At 42.1% G+C, this 17076-nt stretch overlaps 1 protein-coding gene across 1 annotated transcript in view; it reads right to left on the reverse strand.

Annotated features, from left to right (window-relative positions):
- Window positions 1-17076, reverse strand: part of PDE5A (phosphodiesterase 5A) — a 103597-nt gene that overhangs the window by 15269 nt on the left and 71252 nt on the right. The window contains exons 11-13 of the mRNA XM_065405011.1: window positions 16782-16841; window positions 5353-5499; window positions 3502-3627 (exon numbers count right to left, since the gene is read on the reverse strand). Coding sequence (XP_065261083.1) covers window positions 3502-3627; window positions 5353-5499; window positions 16782-16841 — 333 coding nt within the window. The remainder of the gene's footprint in view (window positions 1-3501; window positions 3628-5352; window positions 5500-16781; window positions 16842-17076) is intronic.

The raw sequence follows: 17076 nt of genomic DNA on the forward strand, positions 1-17076 counted from the left end.
GGGCCAATAAAGAGACGGTAGTTTAAGGATCACAGAAAACAAAATCTAACACAGCCTGGCTCATTTTTAATGTATTTGTTTCCAGAACCCAAAGCAGAACTATCCTGCCAAGAAGCGGGGGAAGAGGAGAAGTCATAGCTACTCCCTGGCCATTTCATAACTCCAACATAGTGAGAAACAAAAGCTGGTGAAAACCTACAGAATCACACAATATCTTCTGAATGTGAGAAGAACACCACTGCACAACAATAAGGGCAGGAACTGAAAATTTTAATCTCTCTCCTTTCCAACTGGTGGCTACATGGCTAACTGGCATATATACCTTTTGAAGAACAAATTCAGTGGGGCTGTTCCCACTTCTACAGATGATGAATTTGATCTGAAGTGCGGATGGCAAACAAATCAGTCTGGAAATAGCTGGCTTTGTGATTCTGTTAGGCAGAGCTGTGTACCAGTGCTTGCTCTCTCCCCCCCCCGCCCCATTCCGTAGCCAGAAAATATTGAGAGCATCTTATTCAAGGCCACTTCTGATTCAAGGCCACATCTTATTCAAGGACCCATGCCATTTCTTCTGCTTCTTGTTAATCAGGCTGGAATGTATACAATGTGTACAATAATGGAGCGATTATAGACAATGCAATAGGGGCTTAGAAGGTTCCCAAAACCCTTGGCCCCTAAGCTATTCGGATCATCAGAGATCTCCTGTCTGTGGAGGCTAAGCACAAAGTGAAGGTGACATGTCCAATTTTTGCTGAGCATGAAGGATTCTGTCTATGAAGAGCTTTGCCTCTACTCATCATTAGTGTTACCTTTGGCTTTAGATGGAGACACTTATTTGTCCCAACAGAAGTTGTTGTAAGATGACACAAACCGATTAGTAACAGGGGTTCCTGAATTTTAAAAAAGTTCATATTTGATATTTATGAAGAAAGACATTGTAGTAAGGTGACTCTTTTCTCCTGCACCTTCCTGACCGGTGTATGCTATAAGCATAAAACTCAAAAATGCAATTATTTAACTTAAAAGGAAAGGACAAAATCCTGTAGATGTCTGGTTTGTGCCATTCTCATTGGAAGCACCTACAGGATGCTGCAGCAATAATTTAATAATACAAATTTCTATATTAGAAGGTGGAGGAAATAACCCGGGGAAAGCCATTTTAGACTTGATTCTGACTAACAGGGAGGAACTGATTGTGAATCTGAAGGTTTGTCAATTTGAGTACAAATGATCATGAAATTATAGCTTTCATGATTCAAAGGAAAGGAAAAAGTGAGAGGAGCAGAATAAGTACCATAATACAGACTTTAACAAATGTAGAGAACTGGAAGTAAGATTTTCTTCCCATGGGACCTAAGAGAAAAAGGAGCTGGCTGTTTCTCAAAGAGACAATATTAAAGCCACAACAGCAAACTATCCCGATGCAAAGGAAAGATAGGAAGTATAGTAAGAGATGAATATGGCTCCATTAGGAACTCTTTAATTACCTGAAAATCAGAAAGGAATCTTACATGGAAACGTGGACAAATTGCTAAAGATGTGTACAAAAGAATAGCACAAGCAAGTAGGACTAAGGCACAAAATGAGTTATAACTAGAAAGGGACATAAAAGATAAGAAGAGGAGGTTCAGAAGAGAAGAGAATACAATAGGAGCAAGAGAAAGACGAAGGAAAGTGTAGGTCCTCTACTTAACAAGGAGTAAGTGCTAAAAACAGATGACATCAAGAAGGCTGAGGTGTTTAATGCCTATTTTCTTCGGTTTTCACTAAAAGGGTAAATTGCGACCAGCTACTTAACACAATTAATATTAACAAGGGGGAAGGAACACAAACCAAAATAGGGAAAGAACGGGTTAAAGAATATTTAGATAATTTAGATGTATTCAAGTCTGAAGAAATTCACCCTAGGGTTCTTAAGGAACTAGCTGAAGCAATCTCAGAAGCGTTAGTGATTATCTTTGAGAACTCATATAGGATGGGTGAGGCCCCAAATGACTGGAGATGTGCAAACACGGTACATATTTTTTAAAAGGGGAACAAATAGGACCTGCGGAATTATAGACCAGTCAGCCTAACTTTGTAACCTGGAAAGATACTGCAACCAATTATTAAACAATCAATTTGTAAGCACCCAAATGATAATAGGGTGAAAAGGAATACCAGCATGATTTTGTCAAGAACAAATAATGTCAAACCAAACTAATTTCCTTCTTTGACAGGGCTACTGGCCTAGTGGATGGGGGGAAGATATAGAAGTGATATATCTTGATTTTAGTAAAGCTTTTGACACAGTCCCATGTGACATTCTCATAAGCAAACTAAGGAAATGTGGGCTAGATGAAATTACTATAAATTGGGCCCAAAACTGGTTAAAAGACCATATTCAAAAAGAAGTTACCAATGGTTCACTGTAAAACTGGGGGACATATCTAGTAGGATCCCCAGGGGTCTGTCCTGGGTCTGGTACTATTCAATATTTTCATTAATGACTTGGATAATGGAGTGGAGAGTATGCTTATAAAATTTATGGAGGATTCCAGGATTAGTATTCAAAACAACCTTGACAAGTTGGAGAATTGGTCTGAAATCAATCACATGAAATTCAATAAAGACAATGCAAAGTACTGCACTTCGGAAGAAAAAAAAATCAAATGTACAACTACTAAATGGGGAATAACTGACTAGGCAGTAGTACTGCTGAAAAGGATTTGGGGGATTATAATGGATCACAAATTGTATATGAATCAATAATGTGATGTGGTTGCAAAAAAGTCTAATATTCTAGGGTGTATTAACAAAAAATATCATATGTAAGACACAGGAGGTAATTGTCCCATTCTACTCGGCACTTGTGAGGCCTCACCTGGAGTACTGTATCCAGTTCTGGGTGCCACTCTCTAAGAAAGAAGTGAACAAATTGGAGAGAGTCCAGAAGACAGCAATAAAAACGATAAAAGGTTTAAAAAACCTGACCTATTAGGAAAGTTTAAAAAAACTAGGCATATTTAGTCTTGAGAAAAGAAGACTGAGGGAGGACCTAATAAAAAGTCTTCAAATATGTTAAGGGCTGTTATAAAGAGGATGGTGATCAATTGTCCACTGAAGGTAGGATAAGACGTAATCAACTTAATCTGCAACAAGGGAGATTTAGGTTAGATATTAGGGAAAGCTTTCTAATTATAAGGGTAGTTAAGTTTGTGGAGTCCCTGTCATTGGAGGTTTTTAAGAACAGGTTAGACAAACGTCTGTCAGGGATGGTCTAGGTATACTTGATCCTGCCTCAGCACAAGGAGCTGGACTATATGACCTCTCAAGATCCCTTCCAGTCCTACATTTCTATGATTCTAAGGTCAGGTTCTGAAGTCTTCAGAGAAGATGCACTGACTTCAGTGAAGATATTCCAGACTGACATAGGTCTTACTGAGATCAAAACTGGGTCTGTGCAAGTTTACAGTACTTAGTTAATTAAAAGGCTCTTAGGGTGAAAACAGTCAAACATACCTGAAGTTTACCCGATTTTAAAGCAGCAAACATACATTGGGCTGTGTTAAAGGCATGTCTCCAATTGTGATATGCAACGTTTTTTCGATAATTTTTCTTCACACTCAAAATCCATCTGCAAAGAACCTTTAACAAACAGCATCATTCAGTTAAATGCAAAATACACTACAATTTTAGTCTTTTCACACACAAAAATAAAATAAAATAAAGAGAATTCTAATTATTGTAGATTTAATGCGGAAAATTTTTCATTTTTACTTGTCTTCAGTAGAGTTTAATATTGACACACTTTTATGTAAAAATATGGATAAGGAAAATCTGTGTAATCTCTTAATTTAGCTTCCTCACTTCCAAAACCTAGAGTTTGCTAAACAGTTCATAGGCAACTGCAGCTTTGTTTTATTTAATATGTGGACACCTGTATTCCTAAAGTTACCAGTTCATGACATGAACCAACAGCTAAATTATGGTTCCAGGTACACTAGTGTAGACCTAGTATTTGGAGTTATGCTGATTTAACTGAATGAAGAAGTTGTTCACAGTATTTGTGTGTTCACCAGAACCTGTTCCATTTTGAATTAGAGGGAACCCTAAAGGTTGTCTGGAAAAGTGGACTGGAAAGTGAACATGAGCTCCTGCTTCACACCAGATGGAATCAAAGCATAAGACGAGACAGATGGACCTTGTAAATCATGTAAGTATGATATAAAGGCTTTTAATGCTTATCATATTGTTTGTTGTTATTATTTATGCAGATCCCTGCTAGGTGTTTTACAGAACAAAAAGACATAGATTTTACCGTAGTTTTATGAAAGTGAAAGGTATAAAGGCCAGATCTTCACATGGTGTAAATTGGTCGAAATCTGTTGGCTTAAATGGAGCTATGCTGATTAATGCCAGCTAAGGATCTCGATATCATTTTGTTTAAGGAAATTTTAGTGTTCTTGCAAAAGGTGTCACATTGACAGCAGTGGAAAATTAACATCATCCATTCACAAAAAAGAGCAAGGAGCAACAGGCAAGAGTAATATAAGCTGCTACTCCTGTCAATATGCTTCAACCTGAGAATGGAGGGATCAGGGCTGGTGGGAAAAGATAGCTCAATTTTCCACGTACATTAATGCCTTGGTGTTTCTGGTGAGGGTTCCAACATGGGTGCCTATTGTGGGGGTGTTTTTTTATGATGCAGACACCTGTACATTAGGAACTGGATAGAAACCAACTCATTATATGAGATGGTAAGGACTTTGGGTCTCACTTTCACCCTGGTTCTATCTGAATTGGAAGATATGCATTAGTCAGACACAAATAATTGGGCTCAATTCAGAGGTAACTGGGTGAAATTTGATAGTCTGTGATATATATAAGGGCCCGTCTTCACTGGTAACGTTAAAGCACTGCCATGGCACTGCTTTAACATGGCTTGTGTCGTCGCGGCATAGCTAAAAAACCACCTCCATGAGGGAAATAGCTCCCAGCGCTGGGAGTGTGGCTCCCAGTGCTGCTGTACTGTCTACACTGGCACTTTACAGCGCTGAAACTTGCAGCGCTGAGGGGGGGGGGGGTTTCACACCCTTGAGCGAGAAAGTTGCAGCGCTGTAAAGTGCCAGTGTAGACAAGCCCTAAGAGTCAGATTAGATGATCTAGTGGTCCCTTCTAATCTTAAAATATACGAATCTATGAATTGATGGTCTAGTTGAAAGGCTCTGTATCTCACTACCAATTGCCCCAGCTATCCAGTCCCCCCTAAAATTGGTCTTGGCAGTGTGTTGAGGACACACACACATTTTTGAAGTGAAGTTGTCTGATGTTTTCCCTCCACATGTAAATAGCATTCTGCAGCTTCCGTACCTCATGTTTCATTTGGAAATTCTGCACCAGGTTGAGATCGGTGAACATTCGAATTGAACACAATGTTGTCTCCATGTCAGAAAGCTCAAAGTCACTGAAGTAGAAGTCAGTTAGCTTGAGAGATTGTGCAGATGGCACAACAGCCGTCTTGGGAAAAATAAAAGAGAACAAACTGAGCAGTAGCAGTTAGAAAGTCTGGAATAATCACATCTTTTTGCATCAGGAGAACAGCAGTATTCTGATAAAGTTTACCTTTGCATTGTACTGAAAGCTGGTGACTACATTCCCTTGATTATCTGTCCCGATCCTTGTTTGTTCAATGTTAATCTTATTTGGTTCTTAGAATTAATGTAAATTTATCCATAAGCCAAAATTATTAAAAGGGTTACCTGGACCATCCTTCTGTCACCTAAATTACCCATGGCAATATGCCATTGATTTTCAAGCAGGTTTTAGCCTCAATCTTCTAACATGCTCTACTGAAAATGTTCAGAGGCTTGTGAATTTGGGACTCAAAAGGCACTTCTCTGACCATAAGACCCTGCCAAATTTCAAGTTCCCGCTCTAAACCCTGGAAGCGCTAGACCTAAACAAAGAAACAGCTGGAAACTGTTTTAAAGTGGATCAAACTACCTATTTTCCTCCAACCTCATTCTCAGAAATGGCTGAAATTTTACTGCTGAAATGTTAAAAAAAAAAAAAAAAAAAGGGAAAAAAAATCACAGCAAGGCCGACCCTTGGCATGGAAAATTTCAGCTCCACCCATGGCAACTTAACTTTCAAAATCTGGCACTACATTTAGCACTAACTATTCCAATGTCTCCAAACATTTTCAGTTTCTTTATACAGCAGTGAAATTCACGATATAGCCCCTTTGCGGCATCTTCAGGGCCTTTACATTAAGGATGTTAGAAATAAATATCAAGATGAATGAAGCAGAGTCTGGCACTATGATCCAAAAGCTCATACCGTTTTTTTGTATCAAATAAAAAAAGGCAGGATTTTCCAGTGCAATTCCCTTACAGCTGTTTCCACTATATATCTATTGATGTGTTTTTTAAAAATCAGATAAAAATCAAGACAGTGAAAGATAAAAAGGAGGTCTGTGTTTTATCTTTCACCTTTATTCTTACTGAAGTCCAGGAATATTTCTATTAACACTAGTATTGTAATCATGCTGCTCAGCTCTCTTGGTAGAAATTACATCCTCCTTTCATAACCGCATTTACTTTCTTCTCACTTTTATTGCTGTGTATTACTTAAATCAGAAATGTAGAATCATGAAATTGAGGTTATGGAAACTGACATTTAAGAAGGAATCCTACATTACTATAAACTGCCTTGGTAGGTGAAGGGGCCATGCTGCCAATATTCTCCATAGGAAATAATACAACCACTTGGGAAACCTAATGGCCACTCAAAGCGTAACTCCAAATGCTACAGCTTTTTCACATTGTTTCCCAGTGCAAAAACAATGATTTAGTGAACCAGGACTACTATTTTACTTTGCTTTCTTTGAATTCCCAACGTCTTCCACTTCTAAAATGTTGATAATAAATACATTACATCACAACATTTATTACACCTCACTCAAAATAGTTAAAGGGGGGAAAAAGTAGTTCTGTGTGACCCCTTATTCATCACGGTCATGTAATTAGGATATATTTTGCACAAAGTATGCCTTGTAAGGTATCATTCTAAAAGTCTTCATCTGCTAGACATTAATATCTTGTTGAATTGTATGTGCTATCATCGTATGTGAAGTTATGAAGTTTGGCTATGTATGTGTTACTGAAACATGTTGTGAGGTTGAAAACACCCACAAGCAGCCTTTCAGGTACAACAGCAAAAAGGCCAAACAATGTTAATGGCTTATTGAGGAAATGCGTACAAGGACTACCCCAGGGACTGTGTATGATAGAAACCTCTCAGAGATAGCACTACACAATGGGAACTGTTTGACCCAGGTCACAGCAAAAGAGCTTTCCAGAAAGTGGGAAGAAGATATAAAAGGGGGAAATGTCATCATGATGGCACCTCACTCTCCCTACAGCACAACTGAAACACCTGAGGAACAAAGACTGAGCTGGGGGAAGTGATGGTCCCAGGCTATAGGGATTTCTAGCCTGTGTATGAAAACCTGTCAAACCCAAGCTGCAAAGCCAAGGCAGCTTGTGCCTTAAGAATCTGCCAGCTGGTTTATCACTGAGGGTGAGAATTTGCTAATTCCTCTAGTATGTTAAGCTCAGTTTGAGTTTTTGTTTATTTACTAGGTAATCTGCTTTGATGTGTTTGCTATCACTTATATTCACTTAAAATCTATCTTTTGTAGTAATAAACTTATTTTATGTTTTAATCCAAACAGTGTGCGTTTGACTAAGATGTCTGGGGAAAATCTCTGCTTTGTTACCACAAGTGTGCATGGTCCTCTTCACATTGAGGGAGAGGCAGACCAGGTATTAAACCCATATACTAGCCAGATTTGACCAGGACAGGACGATACTGCTCTTGGGTCCTAGGCTGGTGGTTAGAGAGCTTGCCTGTAACTGCAGCTGGGTGTGTCCCTACCTGCGTGAATGCTGGTGAAAGTGCAAGCTTGGGGGGCTTTGCAGCTTGTCACAGCAGCACAGAGTGAGAGGGAGCCCAGGCTGGTGGGTCAGAGGGCTCAGTGGTACCCCAGTTCCAGGGGGAACCCGTCACACTGCAGTCGGAGTAATTTTGTGATTCTCAATATGGGAGATTCTGATCTTTTCCCCAATAAATTAACATCCCCTCCAGTGAGAGATTTCAACTGTCTTGAGGCATATTAAACACGGAGGATATGAGCCTGGCTGTCTTGGAGGGTGAAACTCGCAGGATTTTAATAATGCAGAGTGCAATGGCTTGCTATATTATCACCATCCTTTTAGTGGTGTATCAACTCTCCCCCTAGCTATACAAAGTGAAGCAAACACAAGACCTTTGCAACCAGATCTTTCATGAGGTAAAAGGATGTACACAGCAGGAGCTCAGCAGGACATTTTCTCATGCCTGCATTCTGACCTCTTCTATAATTTATCTCTTTCTATTCACTGATCTCCTGCCTTTGATGCCCACGTGGGAAGAAAAGCAACAAGCTTCTCCCCAACCGAGAGATAGAAACCACAACTTTCCAGCTATACATCAACACAACTGTGGCTTGGTTATTTCTCCTCTCAGTTCCCAGAGACAACAGAGCTCCTTCTCCCGTGTCGCTGTTTGAAAGCCATTTTAACTATTGTTCCTAGCCTGTACTATTGAAATACACGGTACCTTCTAAATGTAGTATTAACCTCCCAAACAACCACTTCTTTCATCCAAAATGTTCACTTTTTCCACCTCAGCAAAATTACAAACCGGCACAGCATAGGGAAGGAAAAAAGGGGAGCTACCGCTACCTTTCTCTGCGTAACTGTGGTGCAATGAGCTGGCCTATAATTACTGTTGCTTACTGTATGTATTTTGATCGTGTCTGGAGGCCCCAATTAGGGACTCCAATCATAGTCACCTGGTGAAAATATTCTTTGAGGGGAGCTGAGTGAAACTGTCAGGCCCTGCTCTCCAGTGTGTGCGTACGGGTCACTCTCTCTATCCTGGCCCAGTGTGGAGGAGAAGCCCCGGTGAGTGTGTGACCCAAGGACCTCTTGATGCCAATTGGGGTACATAAGGGTTACAGAGATTCTCTGGGTCTGGTATCTACATACTAGTCTGCCAAAGAATGCCATGTAAGTTCTCTAATGAAAGCCTGTGCCACACTCATAGTGAGATGCATGTATGGACAATATGTGAGGAGCTATGGATAGATACTACAAATTATGTTCTCTAGGTCTGTATGTAAAGGCAGGTCACCAAATGGTGACCCATATGCTCCTGTAAGGAGTGGGGAAAGAGATGTTTATCTCTCCCTAGCTGGTCATGTGAAACTGAGTATTATATGGGTCCCAAGGGATGCCCATTTACAGTTTGAACAACATGCTAATCAGTAGATTGTGGGGACTTTAAGAACTAACAAGAACAGCAGGGCCTGTTTAGGAGAAAAGCTAATGAACTTTTGGAATTATACCTGGGGTTCAGATGAATCCCCAGTATTCCTTCAGTCTGTGAGGACAAGCCACCAGCAGGCTTGAGCTTCTGAAAGAGGGATCTCAAACAACCTGGTTGAAAATACTGGGGAAAAGGAGTTGGGGTAAACTATCCTGTAGGAGTTAAGTTTAGGCTTTAAAAAACATGTTATGATTTTGTTTTATATATGACCATTTGTTTCCAATATTCTTACTTTCCATCACTTGAATCTCTGTTCTTTGATGATAAACTTATTCTTGTTTTCACTATAAAAGCATCTAAGTGCTGTGTGTTAAGTGGAGCGATGATTTGGAGTTAAAACTAATAAGCTGGGGTGTACTATTCTTTCAAGAGTGGTGAAATCTGTGAGTCCTGTGAGTGTGCAGTGGAACAGAGGCTGGCACTCCACAGGGACACTCAGAGGGTTCAGAGGTTGGTGTGTGCTTATTGTTTGCCTGCAGAGAGATAGCAGAGACCGTGGGGCTGAGAAGGAAGTACTTGTACTGCCTGCGGCCGGGGTTGTCAGTGGGCTGATCCATGGCAGGTACAGACAGGTCTCTTTCACACAACCCTCGGTACCCCTGGGAAGTGTGACAGGCAGGTGTGCACCCTGCATTCACCCCGGCAGTGGCATGGCTCTGCGCTCCCGCCCATTAGCTCTTGCTGTGGTGGAAAAATGGGATACTGATGCCAGGGCTAAAGGGGTGAGGGACACTGCAGGGAGTTCCTGCGGGAGCCATAAGTGACTGGAGCAACTGAAGGATGGAAGAGGGGGTTGGAGCAGCCAGGAGGTGATGACATTTGAGGTGATCTGTATGGTAGATGGACTTGGGTGCTGGTGGCAGCGGAAATGCCCTGGCGGGAATAAGGGGTCATGGACTGACAGGGCGCAGGAGTGAAAGGGGAGGTTGGGGGGGAGGGAAGTATTTTGGGGATTGGGAGATTTTAAGAGGTGGGTTTAATGGGGAATGAGCAATGGTGGGGGAGGGTATGTGGGGCTTTAGGGAATGGAGGGAGGGCTCGGGCAGGGTCATATTTCATGGGGGTGTTGCTTGAGGGGCTTTTGTGACAGGGTGAGTTTATTGGGGAGATGAGAGTTGGTGTAGTGGGAAGGCGGGATGGGTGGGGCTGTGGCAGAATAATGTGGTTTGTGGAGTTTGGGTTTATGTGGGGGGCAGGAGAGGGTTGTGGTGTTTATTTGGGGATGGGGCAGCAGGGAGCTGGATGGGTTTAAGCAGTGGTTGAGGGCTAGGTCAGGTATTGGTGGATTATTTGGAGGGGTTGTGGGAGAGGCAAGGGGCTGGGAGCACAGGGAGCTCTGTGGCAGTGCCAGTGGCCACAGCTGGCCGTAGCTGGGTCTGGCTTCCCTCCTCCACAGCCCCTTCCCCCCATCTCTTCTCCTCCTTCTGTCTCACCTGCTCCTCTCTCCCTCACTGACACCAGCCCCAGCTCTGCTGGAAGGGAAGGGACAGACTCGCCACTACCATGCCAGGAATGGGGTCTGGCTCGCTGGGCACTGGACACACTCAGGAAGGACTCTGCCCGCAGCTCCATGCCAGGGCCCTGTAGATCCACCTCACTGCCTGCCACTGGGCTCCAGGGACTCTCCTTGCTTGTCCTGCTGCTGGGCCACCAGGTAGTGGCAACATAGCTCACATTTGGTGGTCTAAGACCCCTCTAGCCCTAGCTACCTGCCACCTAGAACTCCAACGGGCTAACTGCTCAGCACATGTAGATCGGTGCAAAAATGCATGTCGGCCAGTGACTATACTCTGCTTCAGAGAAGTAACCTTATGTAGGACAGCACTCAGGCATGTGCTAATGTACAATCCTAGAATGGGATAGACTTATGCCCGTGCTTTCCCAGATCAGGACCTTAAACAGGTTAAAAGTAGAAAGAGAACTGTTCTTTCTAGCCATAGACAGAAATACATATTCCTAATGCAGAGTATAAGTTCAGATTTAGGAACAAACATTTACCCTGTATTTAATTAAAACTGGGCCTTGGAGCACCAACTTCCAACCAACTTAAAATGACCCATTTGATCTTGAGAGTTGTTTGCCCTCCAACCTTCCTAAAACAGCTGCCAGATGGCTTCAGAAAAATATGATAAACACGATGACAGGTTTTTGCCATTTCAAGTGTTTTATTCTGTTGCTAAAAATGTAAACAAACTAAGAAAAATGCTTTCATGACTGTAAATCAGAAATGGGGTTTGTTGACTACAGATTTTTAAAATATTTTTTTTTTAAAGAAAGAGCAAGATCAGCTTCTTACCCTGGTTTTAGGAACAAAGATTCTACTGACACGTCAGATAATGGGCTGTAATACTACACTGAGAACTGTTTGACAATTACTGAATGGGTATTTGGGGGTCTACAATCATTTTAGATGAAAACACCCACCTGACAATTGTCCTAGGTGTCAGTTTTCATTTTAGATGCACAGCAGCAATTTGTATTATCAACACACTACCTTGCTCACTTGCAAACCTCAGTGAGAGTAGGTGGGGGGGGGGTCACTCTTCCATGGTTTCATTTCTCTCTGAGAGGTCTCAGAAGGTAGTTTGGGGCAACCGTTCTTCTAAGCCTAGGATTTTCTCATGTGGTGTTTCATAGAGCTCTTACCTTGTACCCCCTCTTGTTGAATGTGTATATTCAGTCATTGGAAGAATTAGTGATGAGGCTTTAGCTGGCAGTGTTTTCAGTATGCTGGTGACACCCAGCTCTTTTTCTGAATTTCATCTGACCCAAATGCCTTACCTGGTGTTTGATAGGGATATAAGCCTGGATGAGGACTAGCTGATTGAAGGTGACCTTAAATCAACTCAGCCAGACTCTCATTGCTGGGTTTAATATGCCTCCAGACAGTATTAAGATAGAAGTGATGCTGGTGAGATGGGGTAAGCAACTGAAGGTATGGCAGAGATCTTATCTGGCCCTTTAACAGACACTATGAGCCCACCATTTGTTACTTCAGTTAAAGATCTGGGGGCATTACTGGATCCCCAGCTACAGTTAGATGATCATGTAGCAGCAGTGACTGGGAGAGCTTCTTTGCTCATACACACCTGGCCAGGAGACTGAGGTCATTTCTTTTGGTTGTGAACCTTGCTACCAGGATCCAGGCCATTGTCTCCTTGAGATTAGTCTCCTGCAATGCGCTCAACAAGGGGCTGCACTCTAAATCAACTCAGAAAATGATGCCAGGGCAGGAAGTGGCAGCCTCTTTGGCAAATGGGCTTTCCTGCAGTATGGGGGCACCCAGCCCCCCACTTGAGCTCAGGTGGCTAGTCTGAGTGTCTGATGGAGCCACAACTTTCACCCTGCTATTTTTAGCCTGCTAGCTCGAGCCCTACTAGTGCGAGTCTGTCTACCCAGGATGGAATGCTCACTCCCAGCTGCAGTGTAGACATACCCTTGAAACCTAACATCCTGCCATTGACCCAGCACAGGTCGCAATCTGAACTGATGAAATTCAAAAAATAAACTGGAAACATTGAGAAATTATTCACAAAGTATATTTTCCCCATTTTTCACCCAGCTATAGAACTAGTCAGAATGTTTTGAACTTTGATGAAATTTCAGAATTTGAAGGAAAAAATATTCCAATAATTTCTCCCCTTTTTTAGGCCAATGCCAGTTTTAATCTATAAAGATCTAAAGCTTTGGGGATCACCTTAGGTGAGAAACCACATCTCTCAAGGTAAGGCTCCCTGTGGTACAGCAGAGACACTCCCCCCCGGCCAGCTTTAAAAAAAAAAAAGGAAGCTGCTGGCAGGGCCTTCTCTGTCAGGAACCCTGCGCTCTGGAGTCAACCCCCATCCTTGCTCACAATAGCACAAACCTGCTGACCTTCAGCACATGCTACAAATCCAATCACTTTTCCAGGCTTTTGGAGAGGGAAGGTGAATGCGCTGTGGGTTGGAGTCTGTGGTTGGTGTGTCTTATGTTTTTCCATTTGTGGTTTTGGGGAGGCTGCAGTTATTTTTGTGTGTATTGGTTTGATTGTATTTTTAACATATGGCAGAGGCACCAGAGCCTTGGTATATAAAAACAGAACAGAAAACTCTCCCTCTTTTGGACAAATCAACATAAATAAACAAACAAACTTTGGCATGCTCAGTTGTGCTCATCACATTGTGAATTATGACCAACAGAAGGTCTATTGATTTGGCTTGGGTTCTTTTCTCTTAAAAAAATAATAGTTTCTCCAAGAATATGTTATAGGCAATAAAAAGAATGATTCTTTAGAATATTATTCAAACTCTGAATGATGAAATGCAAAACAGAATGCAAGTTTTCTTTTTGATGTCATCTATCACTATCATGTGCAGTTTAATTCTTTTATTCACTTAAAGGAGGCTCACTGAAAATAAAGATCTGTTTCACAAAGAAGCAAGACTGACAAAGGCCTATTGCTCTCTGCAATAGGGAAGTGGAGCAGGCTAGCAACCAGAGGCCCTTCATGGTCCTACAATTTCTACAGAGGGAAAACAGTTCACTAGTGGTCCCTGAATCCTGAGAGAGCCACCAGATGGTTGGGAGGAAATTAGCAACTGGCAGCCTCCCCAGAAGATCTGTGGTGTAGCTTGTTAAGCCACCAATGTGTTATTATTTTACATTCTCTGGATGCACACATGAGACTAGAACAGCGTAAGTGCCAAGCTCAAAGAAAGTGGAAAAAGCAAGCTCCCACTGTTAGCCTCAGTCTGAAGGTTAAATTCGCCCCTGACATTGTTTTAATAAACAAATCTAGAAAGCATTTCCAAATTTAGCAAAATTTGCCTTTTGTTTTAAAACTCTTGACTTCAGTTACCACCATCGACCTCAAGCTTATCTTTGGTCTCAGAGAGGAGAGCCAACAACGGAGTGAATCCAAACAAAAGTCTGACATGTGTAGGAGTTAGGTACTGAGTGGTAAACCAAGCCATAAACAAGGCAGTAGCTGAGTTGGGAACAAAATATAGAGCACAGAAAAAGTTAGCTGAGAAGCAAACAGGAGAGTGCAGCATGGGAGCTGTTATGGTAGTAGAGTCCTTTGACACTAAGAGTTTCCAAGAAATGAATAGACATTCCAAAGTATGAAACACCATTTGCCATAATAGTAATAATACTCTGCACTTCCATAGCACTTTCGATCAGAGGCTCTCAAAGCACGTTGCAGTCATTGATGAACTAAAAAGAATGGCAAACGAAGGATCAAAATCAGTCTGGTGTGGGACATGTGCAACAAATGAAAGAACATAAAGGATACCCATCTTGAAATGTAATCTGCCCTCTCTGATTTGGAGGAAGGATGGAAAGGCTTGAGAGGCAGATGAAGTCAATGAGAAGAAAGTCACAAAGAAAGACAAACTGGAAAGAGACAAAAGGGATCTTCAGGAAAGATAAGGCAATTTGAGAGAATGCAGAGCATAGCAGAGGCTCTGAGAAATGAAGAAAGATGGAGGAACGTGGCTTAAATGAAAGCTGTAAGAAGAAAAGATCATGCACAAAAGAACTGTTTTAACAGTTGTGCCTGCAATTGGTATTCTGTCCTCAGACTAAGAACCCAGCAGAGATCAGCAGTCCGATCAGTGATCAAGAGGCAAGCCCTGAATGGAAGCCACTAGAAAGAAGAGGCATGTTCTCCTGGGTAGTATCTCTGTTGGGGAAAAGTGGCCCAAAAAAGTGTGGCCAATAAAGAAAACACAATTGTTGCCTCCTAGGGACTAGGACAGGGGTAGGCAACCTATGGCACATGTGCCGAAGGCGGCACGCGAGCTGATTTTCAGTGGCACTCACACTGCCCGGGTCCTGGTCACCGGTCCGGGGGGCTCTGCATTTTAATTTAATTTTAAATGAAGCTTCTTAAACATTTTAAAAACCTTATTTACTTTACATACAACAATAGTTTAGTTATATATTATAGATTTATAGAAAGAGACCTTCTAAAAACGTTAATGTATTACTGGCATGCGAAACCTTAAATTAGAGTGAATAAATGAAGACTCGGCACACCACTTCTGAAAGGTTGCCGACCCCTGGACTAGGATAATAGGTATCAAAGCCAGGAGTACTCTACCAGACACAGAAGAGATAAGAAGGTAAAAGAGACAGATGAATGGCCTTAGATAAGTTAGAAATATACCTAATGCTAACAAGCTTCAATTTTATAATGAAGAATGTGGTGACTGAGATCTTCAGGGAAGAACAAACAGTGGGCATCAGCAATATGTCCCAGAATGGGAGGAGTGAGACTGAAACATGTCTTGACCTACTAGATGCAGTTACTCATGGGGTAGTGGATGTTAACTACAGAAGTACACAATGAGCAAAGGAGGGGAATACATTAATTATAATATCCCAGGATTAGTATTTAGATAGAGTTGATAGAAAAACAAAATTTCTGTCCTGTGGACATTCTGATATTTCAACATTTGTTTTCATCCCAAAGCAGATGAAAACTTGAAATATAAAAAATTTTGTGGAATAAAAAGTTATCAAAAATTTTGATCCAGAAATATCAAAAATTTTCATTCTGGGATAATGTTAAACTCTGCGTCTGCCTGAGCTGCCATGGTGCCTCACGGTAGTTGTAGTTTCAGACCCCAATGCCCCCATTCTCCCTATGGGCCTAGCTCCCTGGCTAGACTACATCTCCCATGATGCAATGTGGTCTTTTAATGTCCCATGATTAAGGCTGCCTGTCTGCCACAGAGGTCACGGATACTATGACTTTCCGTGACCTCCATGACTTCTGCAGCAGCCAGCAGCAGCAGTTTGGGTGTGTGGGAGGGGGCTCAGGGCTAGGGGCAGGGGATTGTGGTGCGGGGCGGCACTCACCTCGGGGTGGAGGGGCTCCCCGGCTCCCACCAGCATGTCCCTGCAGCTCCTAGGTGGAGGGGCCAGTCCTGGGCTGCATGCCACTGCATGCTCCTCCCAACACCAGCGGGGGGGGGTCCCAGGCTGCTTGCCACCCGCTTCCCCCCCAGCACCAGCGGGGATCCCAGGCCAGTCCTCCCAGCACCCACACACCCCCAGACTGCCCCCCCGAGCACCCACAGCCCCCTCACCCAAGTTTTAGTTAGGGGTATATAGTAAAAGTCATGGACAGGTCACGGGCCGTGAATTTTTGTTTACTGCCCATGACCTGTCCATGACTTTCACTAAAAATACCTGTGACTAAAACATAGCCTTACCCATGATACACCAATGAAACTCAGCAACAGATTTATTTTCATTGTAATTTAGACACCTAATTAACATAAGCACTTTTGAAAACGTTACCCTGCACATTGGACCATCTTTCATTGCTCCATATAGTAAGAATGCATTTTTTACTATTATTTAAAAAATGCTATTACCGCTGTTACCTGCAGCTCCCTTGTTTCCTCCTCAGTGGCTGAAGCGTGATATGAGAGGACCTATGGGATAAGGAATGAAGAAACCTAAGTACAAATAAAAGCATGCAATGTAAAAGCAACTGAATCTTTTTTTTTTTTTTTTTAAAGAGTAAATGGTTGAGATTATGCCTGCAATGTACTGACTTTAATGGAGCTCTGCATGAGCATAGGTATGCTCATCATAGCGGCTTCTTGATATAGCCAGGCCAAGAAAACCTATAAATGAGCAAAGAGCTCTGATTTAAAACAAAAAATT

Source organism: Emys orbicularis, chromosome 5 (genome assembly GCF_028017835.1).
Source record: "Emys orbicularis isolate rEmyOrb1 chromosome 5, rEmyOrb1.hap1, whole genome shotgun sequence".
Classification (NCBI taxonomy): domain Eukaryota; kingdom Metazoa; phylum Chordata; order Testudines; family Emydidae; genus Emys; species Emys orbicularis.